The sequence below is a fragment of the Charadrius vociferus genome, unplaced genomic scaffold, assembly GCF_000708025.1.
Source record: "Charadrius vociferus isolate BGI_N301 unplaced genomic scaffold, ASM70802v2 scaffold101, whole genome shotgun sequence".
Lineage (NCBI taxonomy): Eukaryota > Metazoa > Chordata > Aves > Charadriiformes > Charadriidae > Charadrius > Charadrius vociferus.
This window is the reverse complement of record NW_009646941.1, coordinates 1,383,784-1,406,388: the sequence shown is the minus strand read 5'-3', so window position 1 is coordinate 1,406,388 and position 22,605 is coordinate 1,383,784. Positions and strand designations below refer to the sequence as shown.

Sequence of the window (22,605 nt, the reverse complement as noted above, 5' to 3'; positions counted from 1 at the left end):
TTTTCATAGATCCATCAGCTGAATCACAATTCAAGTGATTTTATTTATTTATTTATCCCAGAAATATGCATTGAGCCTGGATCTTGCAGTTCTTACTCACACAATTCCTAATTGAAAAAAAAGCAACTGGGAATAATTAATTGTGCTTCTGTACAAAGGATGCAGAATAGGTCTCTAGCCATTCAAATACCCTAAATAAATCTTGCACTCTCCTATAACCTTCCCTCTACTCCATCTTGCCCTCTCACTGTACTCTGATCACTGACTACACACTCTAGAGACTTACAATTTATGAATTCTTTAAAAAATAAAATGCTGAAATTGTCAGTTAGTTATCTTCTACCACAGACCCTCACTAAATGTGTCGAGATAACATACTACAGCCCATCCACTTAGAATCACGGAGCTGATGATGCTGGAAAGGGCCTCTGGAAATCATCTAGACCAACCCCTCTGCTCACAGCAGGGTCAGTCAGCTACAGAAGTTTGGCCACTACTGTGTCTAGCTGGGCTTTAAATCTCTCCAAGGATCCAAATTCCCCAACCTTCCAGTGCAATGTCTACGGTATCTGACCACCTCCACAGTAAAAAAGTTTTTTTCTTATATTTATATGGAATTTCTTGTATTTCAGTTTGTGCCCATTTCCTCTTACCCTGACACTGGGTACCATGGAGAAAAGTTTGGCTTTGTCCTCTTTACACCCTCTCATCAGGTATTTGTATGCATTGATAAGATTGTCCCTGAGCCTTCTCTTCTCCAGGCTGAACAAACCCAGTTCACTTCCTTTTTAATTCAGCTCCTTTTTCAAGTTTACATTATCATGACAGCAGCCAATAAATGACAACATAAAAAGGGAACATGTTTCATTTCTAATATTAGTAAAACTGAAACATTCAAAAAAGGAAAGTTCAGACAGCTATATCACTACCTTATTTGTATACATGAAACACAGCACAACTAATGAATTAAAGATTAATGCTAGGCATTAAGAGCATGACAGCATCAGCTACTGCTTTCCAGAGTTTTAAAAAAAAAGACTTTGGAAAATGTGTACAAGGTCTGTATATCTAATTATTCTTCTAAAGGCCAAGACTTCCTTATAAATGGAGTATCCATATACAGCTGGAAGAATGCACATATACATAATTTGCAGACTGAGGATATTTTTTAGGATTTTATAGTATCATAAACTATCATATATAAGCATGTGTATGTGTATATATAGAGAGATTACAAAGTCTTTTATCAATTTTACAATTTTTACAAAGATGATGAACTAGCATTGAATGACAGGGAGAACATGGATTCATTTACCCAAATCTTCACATTCTGAGAAATTTTATAAATGAACATTGTAATAAAAACACATGGATTGAGCTAGAAATAATAATGAGCCTTCAATTGCTTTAGGTACTCCTCTCCTTTTTTCTATGCTTTCAAGTCCTCTGCAAAGAAAGTTCAATGAATCCAGGTTCATAGAAAAGTTTAAGGTTGATATGAAACAACAAAAAATGTGTGATAATGTCAATGTTCCCCTAAGGCATTAGCAGGGTTTGAACAACTAGCCATTACTTCCATAGAGATCAACCCAACTCTATTGAGCCAAACTTACAGTGAACTCTGTGATAGGATCAGAATGCATTCTTCTACAACACCAATACTCTCCACAATGAACATAATTTGGTTTTCGAACAACAACTTCTTTGTGTGCATATATGTGCATAAACATCCTCACATACAAATGAAAGACATGAATATATGATGTGGCAAAAGCTTTATTAGAAACAAGAAAGAAGGTGAAATGTTCCAAATAAAAAATGCATAATTTGAATTAATAAGCCTCATTTTTGCTTATTCTACAATCTTTTTCTTTATTTAATAGTCTACTATTCATTTTTATATTGAGATTACACTGTATTCTATTCACCTACACAGAGAAGGCAGGTCTTCTCTGTGTACAATGCAAAAACTTGGGGATTAAGTGAGGGGAAGCAGAACCTTGAGTCAACTCCATATTCCCAATAGCCCAGCTGACAACAGAGAGAAAGAATAACTGGCTACTGGAAACAGGGGCCAAACATTTTCCAATACAGAACAGGCTAAGGCCCCTGATGTGACACATTTGTGGAAGCTCATTCCAAATGTAATAGCACTGTGCTGACCAGTATTTATTTATATACAGAATTAATACAGGTGCGCACTCCTTCCTATAGCCTCCCTATAAAATATATGCAGAGGCACGCGTGCGCGCACACAGACCAATACAGTAGTGAAGAAATTTCCCATTTTTATCCCCTCTGTCCTATATAATGAAATAGATCTTCAGCTCTCGCTAAAAGCTCATTCACAGTTCTCTCACATTCACATTTTTCGCCTTGGTAAAGTAATGATCAGTGCAGAGCTCTCAAGCATAAAAAAAAATATTCTGATCAGCAAAGTGAATTTCACATTGCATTTCTGAAAAGCAGAATAAATTAAAGGTTTAAGCAAGACATACAGAAAGAAGAAATCAGCAAGCTATCATTTTGAGAATACAAACACATATACAACATGCATAGATCAGGACTGGCTTGGAGCTTACATACTGGTGTGCAAAATAAGCAGTGTTTATCCCTGTAAAACAAGAAACTGGGACTCCTTTGTGGCAAATGGCCATAGGAATATTTCATTATTTCCCAGTATTTTTTTGCCTGCTCATCAGTACAGGTATATGCCTCTACATACTCATACTTGTGCACTTTGTCCTCACAGTGATTAAATGGGGTATTAAATGGGGTGGAAAATCAATGTCTAGAATGACCCTTCCTAAAATCAGTATTCTTTGACCTGAATGCAACAGTCTGAATTTCTAGGTGGGCAGAGCTAGCAGACACTGCTGTTTTTCTGCGAACACACTTTCTGAATGCCACATAGAAGTTGCTGTAGCACTCCTGTCTGGGTTCAGTGTGCACAGTACTTACGTGATGGTGTCAATCATATCCAGTCCCATTTCAACACAGCAATGGGCATGATCTGTTTTGGGCTGGGTCAATCCTGATACACAGTAGTAACAGTCCCCTAGGATTTTTATCCTTCTGCAGTGGTTTTCCTTTAATAAAAACAGAACGGGAAAAGTTATGCTGTTCATATAAATATTCTAATATTTACAGGATAAAATCTTCTCCAGTACTATGCAATCATTCAGGGAATCCTTTTGTGGTCAAATGAAGTAAACTACAGTTCATGAAATCTGGGTTCCCTGTACAGAACAGCTGACATATACATATTTGGTTGATTGGTTGGTTGTTTTTTTTCTTATAAACACACACATACTGGAGATCAGCCCTGCGTTGTTCAATACACATGGGGTAACACTGCTTAAAACTATAGTTCTGAACAAATATTATTCCCTTGCCCTCACATTAGGTCAGTATGAATTCAAGATTTGCAATAAGACTTCATTTCTGTATGAACCCAAACCAAAGGACTGAAGCCAAACAACTAATGAATATCAGGAAATGTTTGTATTCCGAGAAGCTTTTATTTCAAATCCAGTTCCAGTTTACCACAAATGATGATGTATTTATCTGTAAAGGTACACATATTTATGCATTACCAATTCATAAATCACAATTTACAATACAGCATGATCAGTGTAAATATGACACAGTTGCTGATCAGAAGATACAGGCAGTTTGTGTTACCATTGAATTTATCTCCGGTTTGCACACAGTTTAATTTCTACAGTCAAAGAGATCTGTCTAAATTTCTCCCGTTTTGAAAAACCCACGATGGCATGTGATGATTGCTACATTGGTGATGCAGGCAGTTTGTGTTACCATTGAATTTATCTCCGGTTTGCACACAGTTTAATTTCTACAGTCAAAGAGATCTGTCTAAATTTCTCCCGTTTTGAAAAACCCACGATGGCATGTGATGATTGCTACATTGGTCTGAGCAGAGAGTTTATTTCTAAACAAAAAGCACGTAACAAAATACCTTTAATGAAGCAGTGCCTTTAACTAATAATCTATGAGGAGACATGAAGAGGTCATGGTATCCCTTACAGCTAGACTAGGGCAAATTCTAACCACTTAGAGTACGGCACAGAAAAGTAAATAACCTGATTAAATGAATCCAACTTAAACAGCTGGGTCTATGCCAGTAAGTGTCACGCAAAATTAACTGTTGTGAATATGATGAGAGAGGATTAACAAAAAGTTGATTCCTCCCCCAGCAGCATGCTATGTAGACTTGACTTCACTGGCACAGAAAGAGAAAAAAAAAAAGTGGGGTGGTGGTGGTGGAATTTAAAATTTCTGAAAAAAAACCCAACCTAATCATACTGGTTCAGCTTCTCAGACAGGCACACATTCTTGCTCAATCTCCTACCTACAAGAATCAAAGCCTTCCTAAGTTGACCACACTCTCCGCATCATTAGCCGTATTCCAGCTCAGAAGCGATGGTTATGCCTACAGCGATCCCTTTCTCTCCAACATGTCATACACCAACATTCAGGGCTTGTTATTACACACTCTTCCAGCTGCAGGCATTCCCACGCCTGTCGTCTTTGTAAATGGTTCCGAGTATTGAAAAAATATTCTAAAAAATATTCTAAAATGAGAATTACCTCTGTTCAGGCATGGAAGAAGGCACTGTTTGGGGAAATTGATTTGTCTACTCGTTTTTATAAATTAGGCAGTAAATTCAGATCTTGAAATAAAGAAGAGAGCCATCTTTTTGGATAGGCTTAACCAGCAGAAAAGGCTTTTCTAAGAGTGACTGCTTAACATTTATTCTGCTGTACAGCACAATTTTAAATATACCACATATATTTTGATGAATGCGAGCATAATTACTCTAGAAGCATTATCATCAAGGCCTTGGAGCATTCCCTCAGCCTATAGCCACAAAATACCTCACCAATTTTACTTACAGTAAAGTAAAATACTTACAGTAAAATACTTGGGTATTTTGAGATCCTTGGTTAAATGGCATTATATGAGTAAAATAATTAAATAATTATTGATGCACACAAAGTAATACAGAGCTCAAAATCTATCCTGACACAAACAGGCTTTCCAACTCAAGATTTTTGGACAGAAACCACAAAGTTTTTTAGTAGAAACCACTAAATTGTACTGCCAAAATAAGCCTTTTGTTTTTTTTTTTTTTTTTTAAATTGTGGTCAAAACTTGAAGCAGTAGAGGGTACTGAGTAGATGAAGCTGGAACCTACTTTCCAAAATAAATCCAGTTTTGCCCCACACCTTACAATCCTCTACAAAGCCCTTCTCATCTTCAGATTTGGTATGCATGATTTGTGGCCAGGCAATGACCAAGCCGAAAGTTACTCAGAAAAGCCATTTCAGTAATCTGGGGTGGACAACACGTATCTCTTAATCAATTAGTGTTCTCTCCTATTCAGTGCCTAACTCCAAAATGACTAATTTCTAATGATTTGTTTATAGAGCAGTACTGCATGTTTTATAACAGAGTACGCAAAAGTACTGTCAGACTGGCACAGCACAGTCTAGCAGCCCAGTAGATAGTTTAAGAAAGGAAAAAACCAGAAGGGAGCTTGATCCATTACCACTTTCCCATGTCAGTTTATTACTTGTGCAGGAGAAAAATAAAAAAGAAAACAAGGACTACAGCATTTTCTAGAGAGATAATAATTTTGATGGAAGACATGGCTAAATCACCTGCTGTTTTGAAACCACTGCTCTGTTTCTCATCAGATGTTATCCTCACTGTCCTTATTTATAATAATCAATATGCAGTAATCGCTAGCAAAATAATTTGTTTTCTTTTTTTCGACATGTGAAGCAGACTTCCACAAACTTCCAGCTTTATAAGAACAATCTTTTTAAGGATTGATATGCAAATTTACAAAACAAACCCTTTCCCTCTCTTGGTTTTGCTTCCTCAGCAACTTCCAAAGAAGCCCTTGACTGGGCAATATTTTTCACATTTGTGACAGTGACAAATTCAAGTGTGATAGTTACAAATTCTAGTCACATTTGATACAAGCAACGTCTGTTTAGAAACAGCTGATAATTTAGTTTTATGCACATGATAAAAAGCACCAGAGACTGCTAGCGCTGCATTAGCCAGGCAGCTTGCCCACCTGCGGTGCCTTACTGAGACGTTTCCAAAGCAGATCTGCACAATTCCCTCTGGCACAACCGTCAGTCACAAGGTTTGTCAGTGTGAAGTGGAAGCCCAGCTTGGAAAGCGGAGGATACTTCAAAGTTGCTAGGAGCTCTCTTTACATTTTGAGACAAGCACTTTATAAAGCAGTTCATTCTACCTATCTGTTAGGTGGAACAGCGCTGGGAGGGGCTTCTGTTTCAAACAACTCTGGGGTTTTATTGTTGTGGTAGTTCTTCATTTAAACGTATTTTGCAGAAAGAGTGAAGTCTGCCAACTTAGACTGCAAAACTGGAAATTCAGACCATTAACTCCCTATTCTTCTACTATACAAGTCAAATATTGTTTTGTATACTCAGGATAAGGGTTTTTTTTAATAAAAAGTGAAGAGAAAATAATTTACAGTTTGTAAATATATATATATACACACATATAAAAATCAGAAAAGGTTGTCGCAAAGAAATAACAAAGTTTAAGGTGCTTTCAGACCTCTCCCAGCAGAATACATAAGCAGACAGCTACGTGTCCTCCTGAACAGAGAGATTGTACTGGATAAGTGCAAAGTGTTTTAAAGAAGGATCTTTCTCACATGTCAGATTGCAACAATTCTTACTGTTGCTGCTGGGGTTTTTTTTGATTTTTGGGTTTGTTTCTTTGTTTTTTTGGGTGTTTGTTTTTTTTTTTTTTAATGTAGTCTATCCAAGTAATTAATTGTTTGTTACATGAACACATTCAAAGTCAGTCAGGGATGTCTGACTTAATAAGTACATTATTTTTGTTTCTTGTAACACTGTCTGGTAGGAGAAGAGCCTCTTTAAAGCTTTTAATTATTTTAGAGATGGTATATGCTAATGCAGGAAAGAGTCCCTGCTCTACCTTCTGTTACTGCAACAATCTATGTATTTCTACATACCCATGTGTCATCATGGTATGTGAGTACCTATCAAAATGAGCCAAAAAGGAAGGTCAGATAGATTACAATTTTAAAAAACAAGATTTTAAAAGCTAAACACTGAACTGCTCTCTCTCATAACTCCAATAATTGCAGTGGAATTAAGGATGAGTCTGGCCCTCTGTGACTTAATTAAAATATATTTTATGCTTGTTATACACATCCTTTTTTTTTTTTTTTCTGCAAGCCTGCTAACAACCTGATTTGCAGGTGTGCTTTTCAGACTTTTACTGTCTTACCCTCCTGGAACCACAGCCTGTGAGTAGGAGGGATTTTATTTATCCATAAATTAGAAAGATACTTTTTTCCTGTTCCTACTAATAAAATCTGCATCAGCTAAGGTATATAAAAAGATTCTTTACCATATTCACCCAATTTTGATTTCGTTATGCTGTGCAGAGTAAGACAAAAATATTAATAAGGCCTACAAAAAGATGCATAAGCAGTGATTCCCGTTTCCCCTAACTCAGACCCTACCAGACTTGCACTCTCCTAGAATGCCCTTGGACATGAGCAGTAATAACATTTAGTTTTGTTTAGGCTAGAAAAATGTGAATAGAGTTTGTTCACTACCTACAATGCTTAGTGATTGTGAAGTTAGAGTCTTTGAAAAAAAAAAAAAAAAGGAAAAAGACAAAACCAAAAGAAACGTGTGCAGGTTCACCTATTTAAGTGTTGGGGTAAGAGGGAGGAGATCTATTAGGCCTGGACTTACACTGAAGGCTTTAGACTCTCAGGAAAGGTTTTGGCATCCTCACCAAATCTCAGACTTCAGCATTAGTGAGACCTTGGGTATTGCCCCCTGCATAGCTGCAAATTAGTACAAGAGCAGTACTGCATACAGCAGAGGAGTGGAAGGAGATGCACTGGCAGCACAGGGAGCTGCTTTTGAGCTTAAAAACCTTTCATGCCTTCCCTATCCATTCATTGCCTGAAATTTTTTGAATCTGGGGGGCAAAAAAACCATTGCCCTACTCCCTTAAAAAAACACTGTTAGCTAAATGTTTCCTGCACATATTGAAGAGAAGTCTTGGGTAGAGGGAAACCACCATATTGCAAATCTCAGATGGTTCAGTTTCCACTAAGAGTAGAATTAATTCTGGGGGGTAGTGGTGAACTGTGAGGGCTGAAGGAGGAACATACACTTCTCTCCTGGCCCTGACACTGCTGTCAAGAGCTTCGTCACTGGGGCCAGGCAGTGCCACAGAGGATCATGGTTACCCTCCCTTACAGATGTTCAATGAGCCAAAAGGAAAATCAGCAGCCCTGAGGAAAGGACCCGTCACAAGTACTTTTGTGTTTTATTCCCCTTCATACTTTTCCGCTTGTTTTCTTTCCTTCTTTGTTTATCAGTCATTTTCTTTAGGAAAGACCCATTCCAACAGCTTCCTCTGAGCAGCCTGCTGTGCTCATAGCTGAACTGTTTGTATCAGGTAGGCAAAGGGGACGAAATATTCAGTTCATATTAATCAGCATGGCATGGATTTCAGGGGAACTACACTAATTTATACCAGCTGTCCCTCTAATCCTCAGGGACCCAAGCCATAATTCAATAATCCAGGCTAACCACATCACAGTTACCATCCTTTCTTAGTTATCACAGTATAAAATGACTACTGGGGGAAAAAAATGCAAAGCACCTTTAGAACTCCCCAAAGGTGTAAAATAGCAATAAAATGCATTCTCTAGCATTCCCTAGTTATCTCTCTTCACAAACCTAGAACTTCATTCTGCTTCCAAGGAGGTCTTGAGAGAGGACAAGATAGCATTCACCACTGTTACCACTGCAGTGAAAGTCTCTTCGACTGCAGAAGTATTCACAAAAGATACAGCTAAGTGCAGAAAAAGATGAAGAAATGGTTTTAGATTCACATGCAAAACACTCCTTGGAACCCTACTTTGAATCATCTTTGAAAGGGCCCTCTTTCTGTGCTGATGAAAAGTGAGCCTACTTAGGTTAACTTCTAACAGCTAAATCTCTGAAAATCATAGAATCACAGAATTATAGAATGGTTTGGGTTGGAAGGGATCTGTAAAGATCATCTAGTTCCAACCCCTCTGCCATGGGCAGCGACATTTTCCACTAGACCAGGTTGCTCAAAGCGCCATTGAACCTGACCTTGAACCCTTCCAGCGATGGGGTTTCCACAACATTTCTGGGCAACCTGTTTCAGTGTCTTACCACCCTCAGAGTGAAAAATTTCTTCCTAATATCTAATCTAAATATACCTTCTTCCAGTTTGAAGCAATTCCCTCTCGTCCTATCACTACATGCCCTTGTAAAAAGTCTCTTGCTGACTTTCTTATAAATGTCCTTTATATATTGAAATATATATTGAAATAAGGTCTGCCCAGAGCCTTCTCTTCTCCAGGATGAACAACCCCAACTCTTTCAGCCTTTCTTCATAGGAAAGGTGCTCCAGCTCTCTCACCATTTTTGTTACTCTCTTCTGGACCCACTCTAACAGGTCCATGTCTGTCTTGTTCTGGGGGCCCAGAGCTGGATGCAGATTTTACTCATGTCATCTGCAACTTTCATTAATGCCAAAGAGTAATTTCACTTATCATTTTACTTTTTGTTTTGGTAAAATGAAAAGATTTGCCAACATGGTTTCTCTGTGTAGTATCCAAATCTGTGTTGATAACTATGCTGAATGTGGGCCACAACATGTGAGAGATTATTGAAGCGAGATTATTGAAGCCAGCTTATCAGATAAACTTCATAGTCAAATCCTGAGCGTAATGAAGTGACATGGAAATTACAACCAGCTCCATTACATTGCAGTGTGCCAATAGTGATACTACACTTTTGAAAACTCTCCAGCCCATTAGAAAATTTCATTGAATCCTGTCAATTACCGTATACACATGTTAACATTTCTTTTCACCCAGGTTTTGAACTGTGGGTTTAAAAATTGAAACAATTATTTTGATAACCTTTTAATGGAATAATGTCTGCAAATGGTAACGTTACCAATTTACACTACTTCTTGTGTATCTGCTAGTCCCAGCATACAAAAAGACTTGAGAATGAGCTAACTGCAATAACATAGAGTTCAATTTAGCACAGTAATGGAGACATACTCATAGCAATAAACAGTTAGCATAGACTTAACAAGAAGAGCTTCCACAGAGTGGGAAAAATAGTAAAAAAGGAAGACAAATCTGGTTACAGTATACAAAATACCACAGAAAGTGGCTTGGTAGGCTCTGATCGAGGAAAGCTATCCATTTCCAGATGAGCATATGTAAGCTTGTAATTTAGCACCATATTTGTGAAATCATTACAAATTATCTACCACCATGGGGCCATATCATATGTGAACAAATGTAGAATTATTCAGGATATCTATAAAAAGGAAGACATTTTGCTTCAAATCTTTTCCCTCAATTTTACTGGCAATTATATGTGCTGACCTTCAGTAACCTGCGGGTTCTTGGCCTAACTTTTCTGTGCATTCTCATTCTCAAAACAAATTCCTTCCCTACTCCACATGGAGAGTAATTTTACAAAACTAGGTTAAAAGCTTTTAGTCCTGGAGAGTAAGAACCTATTTAACAGTCATATATGTTAATTTAATAGGAAATTAAACAGGATTTTAGCAAGAATATTTTACACAATCATCATGACTGATATGAATGCTTGTCTCCTTTCCAGCTTTCATTAAGTATCCCTTGAGATGCTGTCTTTTTATGAAGAGGAAAGGAATATCCCCAGAGAAACAAGCCTAAAACAAATACATTACAAAATGTTGAAAAACTAAGCTCTAAATTTCAGGACATTCATTTTTTCCAGATTCTTCTGGAAATAACACAATAGAGAAGATTTGAAAAAACTGTCACATTTGTGCACCAACAAAAGTATGAAATTCAGTCATGCTCCAAACAAGAAAGCATGGGAAATCTTCAAGACCTAATAGCTGGAAATGGCCATTCCTCTCCACTTGACAGAATTACTGAAAAATGACAGCATGAGAAGAATTAGCAAGATGTTGTATACAGCTGGCTATAAAGAAAGAAGTTTCCAAAAATATTTCCATAGACTTCAAGGAGATAAGAAGTCTGGCTTGAGAAGAGCAAAGCTGACTGCTCTGAGGATAGCGCTTCTGGACTCCAGTGCAGGAGGCACGGTACCCTCCAGGCTGAGGAGAGGTCCTGACAGCTGCTCCTGTGATGCATGGCTATGCCCCGTGCAACAGATCTGCACGTGGGCAAAGGACTCCATGTAGGACCGTGTACGCAGAATACATATAGACAGCTAAAATACACACCTGGGTTATCAGTCAAACTGCCTCTACAACAATGAAGTGAAACAGGCACTTCTGGAGTGCAATTAGATGTCCCCCTTGGATGACACACACTGAACTCCAGAAATACTTTCTCTATGCTAACTGCACAAGGAGTCAAAATAACTAGTTTCAGTACAAATGCCCACATGACAAGCATCTGAAGCCGATCAGAATAATCCAACACATTCCTATATGAAGACGCAAATCTCAGATCTGCAGAATACAAACACAGGGAGATTTGGTAATTTGCCACAAGCATGCAGATGATGACAAGAGTTATGACAGAGAATTGGCATAACAAGCACAGCATCCTCTTACCTAAAAAGTACCATGAAGGAGGTTAGACAAGAGCTAAAGTCTGTGGTCCCTGCCCATTTATATGTTCCTACAATACTTGAAGTGTGTGACATTATCTTCCTCCCTGGAAAACTGTTCCACAGACATTTACTTTAGCTCCACACCATACACACATCATTAGTTCCTGATCCTATGGAGTCACAAGCATGTTCATTAAGACCACTTTAATTTAAGAAAGCTTACTGCTTAGGTCTCTCTAGGAGACATCTCCAGATGGCTTTTCAGAACCAGACTCCAGCTTACGTGCATTATCTGCCTCAGTGGGATCCTATGCCTGTACTGACTATCGAGGGAACTTGGGGAGACAAGTGTCCTTAAAATTAGCCTTTGTAAATATCCCCCTCTAGTGCACGCTTACCAATTTCAACAAAGAAGGGTTACGTCCTGTAAGTTTATATCTATGTTTTCCAGCACTAACTTCCCCATCTTACCCAGCCTCCAAAACTTTGTTCATTTTATATTTAAAAAACACATCATAATTATCTTCATATAAATTGAAAGCATTCTACAGATTCAATAGAATCAATTTCTTAAAGTGATTTCTTCTAGGAATAGCTAGTTCAAAGCACAGCAAAGGATTTACTGTTCTTCACACTGTTGAAAAAAAAAGAACAACAACACAGAAACTGATTAAAAATATTACTTACTGACCTTTTGCCTAAAGCTCAGTAGCAATGTTGTTAAGTTCAATACCTTTGAGGCTGAACAGGTACAAAAAGCCACTTGAGTAACATTGAAATTTGGAAAATAAAAATTGTTAAAAGCTAAGAAGGTAATCAGGAAAGGATACTAAATTAAGATGGAAAGAAATAAAAATAGACTTAGCCAACAAATACTGACAAAGCCTGAAGGTATACATAACTGCACATGGAAAGAAAAAGGAAGTAGTTAATAGAAGCCTGGCTAATAGATGAGATACCAAAAGTGGCATGAACAAGTAAAATCTTTCATTCAGAATATCAAAATCCTTTTGTAATGATTTTCTTTAAAAAGAGCATAAACTTAATTTCTCCTTATCCACTTGTAAATGGAAAGCCTTAGAAGTCCAAGATGCAGTAACATAGAAGTTGAAAGGGAAATAACTGAATCTGTAAACAAATAATTCATTCTCCACATAGATTAGATGCAGAAAGTATGAGAAAAATCTACCAAAGAAAAGAATAACTAAAGAAGATCAAAACTTCTCTAAAAAGCAAAGCTGTTTCATTATGATGCAGGATCCTGAAGAAATGCCTCCTCTTTTCTATTAAGATAACCTATTTTGGGTATAGCTGAACTGTATCACAAGATAGTAGAGCTGTACCCAAACAGGGGCATGTGCAACTCTGTGTGATGCTATATGGGTAACTGCAGACTTGAGAACCTCTCTCATACACAGTAAATCCATGCCACAGCTAAAGCATGATGAGAAAATGCACAGTGTATTAAAGAAGACAAAGAGAAAATACACAGTGTATTAAAGCAACAAGGCACCCAGCCTAAGTGTCATGGGTCCAAGAATTCCTTGGAAACATAACACCAACGTGATGCAAATGGTTATATCTCATTAAAATTTGTCACTCTTACAAGTAAGCTGAAGAATGACAAACTGGAAGCTAGCTATACTATTAAGCGTTAATTGCAAAGCATCTAAGACCTCATGCAAATATAAGTTGTTTAAAGCTTTCATTGATAATATGTAATGCAGAATGACTATCATTAGGGCAAAACCTGAGACTGCATAAAGCTACTCTGCTTAAACAAAACTGGAAGGAACTGAGGAACTTCAGAAGTAACAGTTTGAACTAGGTAAACTGAGCCTGAACAGCAGATAAAATCCAATAGAAATCAATGCAAAATCATTCTTTCTGTTTGGATTATTCATCAGCCTTACGACAAACTTAACTAACTGCATGAGTTCAGGGAAGGTGTCTTGCTATTCTTGTCTATAGTCCCAAGGGAACCTCTGCAGAATAGGTAAACTTATCCAAAATGCCTATTGAAAATATGGGTGCTTAAAGACTGTGACATTACAAGTACCTCACAGATGTACATAGATATACAAGACCTACATAGACATTACATAGAGATAAACTTACAGTAACCAGGCATACAAATGAACCCTGAGGCACACATAACAGCACCTCTCTCTCTGATGTCTGTCTAGGATGAAGTTACGCTCCCTCATGGATGCTAATATTGTCACTCATTTTTGTTTAGCTTTATGTTTTTGAGACTCACTTTCATTTCTTCAAAGTGACTGAAGTTGGTCCAAAGACTCAAAAGTTATTAAGGGACCACAAAATCCTATATAAAATACAACTACATAAGATTGTTTCTTTAAGAAACCAAACAGTGCTATTGTGAAAACAGAAACCATGCCATCATTTTAAGTACTGTATTCTGATCACCTCTTCTCCTAACAAAGACTCAGTGACTTACAAAGTAAAATAACCTGTACAAGCTAAGCGTTTGAAAAACATGTTTTCTCTAAAGGTGAATAAAAAATAAAGGACATGATAAAAGTACAAATCATTTCTAATAGGGAGTAAGGAGATCAGGAATTTTCTTCTCTCTCTATAAACAGAATGCATGAGCGAACTTTCAAAGGAGTTGAATGACAATAAAGTGAAACCTAAGGTTTGCCTTCAGAACTCTCTGTTACAAAATGTAACTATTTTTGAAGCTATTGTGATTTGAAAAAAAAGGTGCAGCATTTCAAAAAGAGCAAAACTATTTGTCTTACCAAAAAAATCAAACAAGCAGCATATAGAAAGAGAGAAAAATCTAATGCTAAAGAGCACACAGCAGCTTCTGAATGTGAGGAAAAAATTTAGGATTAAATTGTCCCAGATCTCTCAACAAGAATTTTTTATGTCCATCTGAAGCAACTGTTTCTGGTCAGCTACAGACCTATACTGTCAAAAAGCAAAGACTCACTCTTCCTACAAAGTGTCAATGTGCCAAAATGCCAAGACTCTTCATGAGACTCCCAGCCAATATATGCTGCCTTACACTCACTACACTTCCCACAGTGGTGACAGGGATTTTTTTTTAAGCATTACAGTTTTAAGACACGACAATTGTTTTAACAAGCGTTGTCATAAACTGCCCCTTCCAGTTGACATTGCTTCCTAAGAAGCAGCAGCACACAGCATGGACACTCACAGATCAACTTTAGTAGTCACAGGGAACATACCTATCACCGTTACATTTTTCTTTGAAGTCCCTGCAGTTTTCTACTCCATCATTCTGAATACTAAAGCACAGCATTGTTTTAAAATAAGCCCTGTCCTCTGTTTTTATCTAATAATGAATATCTGGAAGTTGTTTTAAACAAAAGATCACAATCCTTCTGAAAAAATTACACTTCTCAGCACATTTCTTCTGACTTCAGGACACACAATAACAAGTCTCCCTTCACCACATCAGAAGGTGCCAAGGAAAGTTCATACATTCTGTCCTTAATCACACCTGGATGTACCATAGTCTGAACTAGAAGGACAAGTAAATAAATCTGCTTCATATAGCTGGAAGAAATCATGAGATCTAATTTCAAATTAGGAAAACGAATGCATGCAGGCTGAACAGAAAAGCTAAGGCTTTTTAGCTCCCCTGCTATCTCCAATCTGCTTCTTCCCTGACAAACAACTGACCTTGTGCCAAAAGCTGGCATCTGCCTGCTACCCCGGCTTCAGGTGTCACTGACACCTCCAGTTGGCTGCACCTGGCCGCTGCTGAGGGAGCAAGCATGGCGCAGTAGCCATCTCCCTGGCTTTAGTGTCTCATGTCACAGGCATGTGCATTTCTGTGTGCGCGTGTGATCTCGTGTTATGGCACGATACTCCCATGTTATTACACTGCCTTGTGTTTCATGTTTATGATGACCCTACAAATGATAGCATTATAAGTCTTGAAAAAGCTTATATAAGTCTTGAAAAAGCAATTAGGTTGACATTTGGAGGATGAAATTCAGTAATGAAATTAAAAGTAAGGAGACTACTTGAACTTTCTAGGCCATTTAAGCTCTTGCCAACGATCATCTACATGGCAGTCCCTTTTATTTCTAAGGTATACATCTATGAAGTACTCTGGGCTGGGTACCTGTACTCTCTATGAGGGACTGCTAGTACTTCCAGTAATTAATTGGTTACACAATTATGAGTACATGCTTACATGCTTATGAGTGTGTAACAAATTCATACCATTCATTCACCTCCATTGGATCTCTACTCAGCACCTAAGTTAATCTTATTTCTTGGAAAAAAGGAACACACAACAGTTGCTCTCTGTTATGACTTGAACAGCTAGTGCAAATAAGGACATAGCACTTGATCAAATGATAACTCCTTTAACTAAGAACAGGTCTTCCTCAACGCTGGCAACTTGTGGAGCTTTCTCCTTGGGGTCCTTAAGTGCTGTTTATCAATACGTAGCCATAGATGCAAAGTGTCCACAGGCTTCAGATCTCTCATATGGAAGACTGCATCAAGGAGAAGCGAGTTCAGACTGAAAAAATGTGGATGGTGTTTATGTTGGGGACCCAAAGAAATATGCTCTCTAGGCTGCTGCACAGATTCTGAAGACAAGATAGCTAGATAGTGAAGGAGCATAATTTATGTGGAGGTGAACTTCTCAGCAATGAAGGCTCTGAGGACATGGCTGGCAAACAAGATAGATTTGGTTAAGTTTTGCTTTGTTCAAGAGGAAAACACATGTTCAGCATATTGTTAATGTAATTTGAAACAAGATGTGTGACTTTTTTCAGGCACATTCCTTTCTCTCATTTCTTGTCAAATGCTTGTGGTACCATTAGATTGCTAGGAGTTATAGGCAAGGAACATTTCTGTCATTTCCTTTTCCTTTAGGACTTTGGCACAATATAATTGCAATGACCAAAACATAAGCATCAGTTATGATACAGATCCAATTTTGCCCACAACAGCCCATCTGAAAAGCTACCATAATTTCTGCGAAAAGGAGCGCTCTCTGTGAAGAACTAGTTCTACTCTCTAGCGTTTTATTATCACAGAAAGTAGTTTTATGCCATACTGCCAATATTTTCATATTTTCCATTATCCTGTTTTTTTTCCATGCAGGATAGAAATGTAAATATTGAAATATTTTCTCAGTTTTGTGCAAACAAAACCAATGATGAACACTGATGGCCTCCAGGGAGGGGGAAGAAAAGTGGATATTAAAATAGCAACTTAAGCTTCTTTCCTAAACACTTAAAATAGACTGTTTCCTCTCTAGACTATTAATAAAAAATGGAAGCTTTAGAAATACATGATACACGGGGCTAAATCAGTCTATTACAGATTTCTAACATGTGTAACTCATGCATCATTTTTTAGAAGGCAATTTAAATTAAATTGAAATAAGAACGTTGTACTTACTGTAGCTAATTCATCAAATTTGCCAAAGAGCTCATTCAGCAGCTTCACCAGCTCTTGGGCAGTACACTGTGATGCCAAACTAGTGAACCCCACAATATCTGCAAACAAAATGCTGTAAAGAAGGAAAAAGATACAGAGATATCAGTACAGAAGCCATCTTCAAATTCTCATCACCCTTTTTTATAGCATGAATATGACCCTAAGCACAAACTCAAACAAGTCCTGAAATGCTACCAATAAAGTTCTATTTGGAACAAAAATGGCAAACATTCAGACAGATAGGCATCAGTCTGGGGCTGTCAACTATTGTAGAGAACCCTGGGACACTTTTAATGCCTATATACCTATCCTATATACCTATGCGATGTAGATATGGCAAAGGACCTCATTCATGAGGTTCCCCTGTGAGCACTCCAGTAGCACAGGGAAAAATTGCTTCTCCTCTTTACAGCTGGGATCTTCTCAGCTCGATTGGTTTCAAAGACAGTTCTTGCACTGGTGGAGTTCCACAGCCAAATTGATAAACCTTGCATGAGGTCTACTAAGCACTGAAAGACAGGACTTAATAACTCGCGTACAGTAGCCCCGTGATGTGGTGTTACTGTTCCCTGTGAGGAGCTCGCATCCACAGTATCAGGCCAGGCTTCTCTGTACCATGCTGTGTGGCTCAGGTAAGTGTCCAGCATCCATCAGTGTTAGCAAGGTTTTAATGTCCAACAATTTAATCTGCCTTAACAATCCCTACCCACTTGTGATGATAAAGGGAGATAGCTGAAAGAATCACAACTACCACTGTGATAGAGAGAATAAAAATTCTTATGCAGACCCTGAAACTCAAGAGAGTATGGAGCTCTGATCCTTTTAATTATTTAGATTCCTTCATCTGTTGGCAGAGGCCCATAGCCCAACGCAAGAACCTAATGCATTTATCTCCAATGCTCAGACTATAAATGTCAAACAAGTCTTTAGTAATGCAAATGCTAACAAACAGTCCCATGCTATATGGCCTAGGAAACCTGACATAGTGTAAAACTTAGATTGCAAACTGTAAGTTAAATTAAGCATTACGTACTCCCCCTCCTCTCAACATACTTTCACTCTATAGATAAAATAGCAGATGCTAGAAAAGCAGGACTAACAAGTCTGCTGTTTCCCATTCACCATAACCAAGTCTGAACTCTCCCAATAAGCTAAAAAAAAAAAAAAAAAAAAATACAACCCCTAACTCAGCCCCTGTTCTATAATTTCATTTAACCCAGTTGCTACAATGCCTTGTCCAGCAGAGCAGGTCAGGTAATGTATCCCAGCACAAAACTGACTCATCCAATGGCTTTATTGTACAAAGCGTCTATGTTGTCACGCTAATCCTTGGGGCGGTCTCCTCACACTCTTCTCCTTTGAGCACGCTTTAAGAGAACATTGCTCAAGATAGCCCCGGTTCAGGGTAAAAATAGCTATTCCATTGCTATGCTGTTTAAACATTCATCATTTAGTTAATTTTACTGATTTGTGTCTCTGTTATCATGAATGTGAACCATCCAAGTGATGAGTAAGGTAAAAGATGTTAACAGAGTGCAATAGCACCAGCAACATGTTCTGCATATTTGCCCATGGAGATCTATTTATTCTCTTAATTCTGGATGGGCATCCTTGTTGTTTGACAGCCCGAGGGTGGTCTTTCTGGAAATTGATCAGTTAATATCAAAACATCCTCCTAAATTCCTTGAAGATTTTCAGATGTACTTAAATGTGTATCAAGGTCTTTCATAGTTTGTTTTATGACCCATTTGCTTTATGACCTAAATCCACATCAGAATTCATAAAGTTGACAAAGACACAGAGGAAAAAACAACAACTATAATGGCTGCAGTTCGACATGTCATGAACTTTCCAGGTTTTAGTTAGATACTGTTAGTATGGAGGGGGAACATAAATGCTGTTTTATAATAACAGGTTCTGCGAGCCTCTCTGTCATTTTACATCTCATCGTTTGCACATTCTACATTTTGAATGGTTTTATTTTTCTATTTCCATTTTAAAAATGGCACTCTACTTTTTTCCTGTCCAACCACTTTTACAGTAACAGTAATATCTCCCACAGCACCAACAATGTCCACTTGAAAAAATTAACGTTTGGGGTGGGGGATTAGGCCCTTAAGGTAAGAACAATGTTATCTGTTTACCAAGGTCTTTAACAATGAAGAACTTACACACAAACCGGAAATGTCCAATGTTTGTGGAGACTATATAACAATGTCTTAACAACTAACAGAGCAACCGTTATACATTATATTGCTGATATGTACACTTACATCAAAACCTCTCAATTAGTTAAGCACAGACCACAGGACATACATTCATGGATAATTATTCATCTAAAAGCAAAGTTATTTTACATACGGCTACCTTAATAAGTCAATAGGGGATCCCTGCTAATACTTTAAATGTTTAAAAAATGCTTAGCCTTCAGCATTTGATTCAAAACACTGGTAATTATACAAAAAAGTGAAGTTCATAAAAGTACTCACAACACATAACTGAACATGTAATTGCAAATTTACGTAAAATATGTAATTATTGTGTGCTGAGACACAGTTGTAGTTCAGTTATGCTTGTGAACTATTTCATACTGCATTTAACTGCATGTATATATTTTAAAGCTAATGGAATGGTTAGGTAGTATGATTACTGTTACACTTTCTTGGCATAAGGAAAAAAATTCTAACTGCTTTTTTACAAAATTTGTAACTGCTTTAATACAATATTCTTCAAATGTGCAAAGTGTAACTCCTGTGTCTGGACATGGCACAGCAAATGGGGGCAATGATGTGAGCACAAACCCTGCTTTTTTTTAGATAAATTCTGCTCGTTTCTACCACTGTGAAATGTTACAACCATAGCAGTTGCTGCATTTCTTTCCAAAGTTGGCCGAAATACAAATGACCAAACCTGATTTTTTAGCAGTGATGGTAGGAAACAGCCAGTGGATGAGCAGGGGCTTTGCAGACCCAAGGTGCAACTGGGACTGCAAGCCTGCTGCTTCCACAGACAGTTGCCACTCAGGGGTGGCAGTCCTGAGGAGGGTGACCCCCTCTTACACACACAGAGCTCTGATATTCTAAAAATATCATTGAAACTTATTAGCTGTTTCATTTTATTTTAACTAGTGTGCTGACCAATATTATCTCTTGCACTTCTTCACCTGTCTGTGTCCATCTATTGCCTCTTCCCTTACTACTTGGACCACAAGTATTGTGGGGCAGCACCACAATGTCTAAATTGTAACGTGCAATGTCTAAAACAAATTAGGGCAGCATCTTGGTCTGTGACACGGGGTTTTGATTATGGAGTCATCCATAATTGCACCTATCTATCTGATGCAATAAACTTTTTTCCCCCTGTTACGTCCTCCTCAGGTTTTTGGAATGTAAAGGACACAAAAGACCTTCAACAGGAGGTGGCAAAATCTGCCATAGGGAGTGAGAACAGAAAATAGATTATAATTCTTGCTTTGACCATTAAAATCATATGGGTACTAAAGAGAGAAACGGTAAGATATATAGTGCCAGAATTCCAGTGATATACCTGAAATTGTTTCCAGGGCCAAACCATGTTTTCAAATATATTCAAATATTTTCAAAGTCCAAGTCCCCACCTGTTTCTCAGCAGAACACAGACTGACACTGAAATTCCCTTTCCCTTGATTTGTATATATTATTCACACAAAAATAATGAGAGACTTAAATGTAGGCCATGTCTAACATTGATATACTTAGAAAAGTTAAGGCAAAGCAACTACAGGAGTGATGTCAGTGTTAAGGCATGTTAGTCACTGCTGTAGATGCACTCATTCAAGAGCAAAGTAGCCTTGGTTCACTTTAACTTAACCACTAATTGCCATGGAGGTTCACATCCTTAGAGAGGATTAAACCAGAGTAAACTAGGGCTTATTTATGCATGAAAGAGTCCTCATAATAGTATGGTAGACAAAGGGGCACTTCACAGTGATTGCCAAGTAATTTTATTTTAAAAAATATATATTAGTATATATAGAAATAAGAAGCGAGAAGCTACCCATTAACAATTGTTTCTCTCAACGACCATTCAGGGATTTGACTCTCCCAGCTTTAATTCCGCAGAAATCTTAACAATACCATTGGGGCACTCTGGTGAAAAACAGAAAAAACAATCTCAATTAAACTACAACTATTAAAGAAAGAAGAGAAATGAAAGTGGAAAGAAAGTGAAAACAAAGGACAAAGGTCACTTCTGTTTGTTCAACGGCATAGCTAGCACATGATTCAAACCCCGCTCTCTGTGACAAGCGATGTAAATGTGATGGGTAGCAAGGCTACGTAGTTAGTACTGTGCTAAGCCTGGTGTTGCCTCATTGCCCAGGGGTTCAGCCATGCTCTTATTCCTCTGTCCCACAACTGAGCAAAGGGACCCCAAGGAGCTATCATTCTCTTTGCTTCTGTGCTATGCCAAGAACTCTGCAATCCTACTCTGTGAGATATTCAGCATTTGTCCTGTAGTTTTCAGTCATACCAGGATTTTACCAGTAAGTTCACAGGATCAGAAAGTTTGGCTAAGCTGGTAAAAACTTAAATCACTTTGGCCTTTAGACAGACAAGTTATTAGCGTCATAAGTTACAACAGCATGTCAATATTCTAATTAAATCCTAGGGGGAAAAATAATCAATTATTGAGCAGAGCTTTGTCAAACTTCCGCTCTGCTCTTGATTTTAAAGTCTGTGTGATGCCACTGTGTTGCGGGAGTAGTGCTGTCCTGGGTTACAGGTTTGCTTGCACCTAACGCTTGCTTACAAAAGATGAAAGAAACGTATACTGAGTATTACTACAGCACAAGATAGCAACAGAAGGAGACTGGTTTGAAATCTTTCCTTCTGATGGCTTTGAGATGCGAGACACACTTTTCTTACTGGTTTTCTCTCTCAATATAACACCTATGGTTACCCCTTCCAGGAGTTAAAACCCCCATCGCTCCAGTAACACCTTCTGCTCATAGCTAATAACCACTTGTTGGTGCAGCTGCACCTGGGTTAGTGCTGTCGTTCTTGCAGCACTCTCAGACCAAGGCTAAAATACAGTTTTGACTCCAGCTTTTTTGTAGCTATTTCCTGCAACTTTCAACCAGTCTTACTCTCATTTAGGAAAATAAGATTTAAACTACTTGTTTTTTTGAACAATAACATTTAAGTTTTAACACTTTTTTAATGTATTGACTGCTAGATTGTATCTTAAATAATCCCCACTGAAAACACAGCCTATCATTCTAACATTTACATAGTCACCTTTCTATATTTGATAGGAAAATGAGCTTATTTCTGACAGAAAGCTACCCAATTTTTTAATTAATAATATTTCATACATAAATGGCTTGTTTTCATTACCGATCATACTAAATCACAAGTACGCCCAAAATAGTTTGAAATATTTATAATCTCAAGAAGTTATTTGCACCTGCAAAAATCA

At 37.8% G+C, this 22,605-nt stretch overlaps 1 protein-coding gene across 1 annotated transcript in view; it reads right to left on the bottom strand.

Annotated features, from left to right (window-relative positions):
* The window catches only part of ADCY1 (adenylate cyclase 1 (brain)), a gene marked incomplete at its 5' end in the record, with an annotated part of 154,259 nt that overhangs the window by 56,185 nt on the left and 75,469 nt on the right, over nucleotides 1-22,605 (bottom strand). Inside the window, 2 exons of the mRNA XM_009895050.1 lie at nucleotides 2,962-3,089; nucleotides 17,110-17,221. Of these exons, the coding sequence (XP_009893352.1) occupies nucleotides 2,962-3,089; nucleotides 17,110-17,221 (240 nt within the window). The remainder of the gene's footprint in view (nucleotides 1-2,961; nucleotides 3,090-17,109; nucleotides 17,222-22,605) is intronic.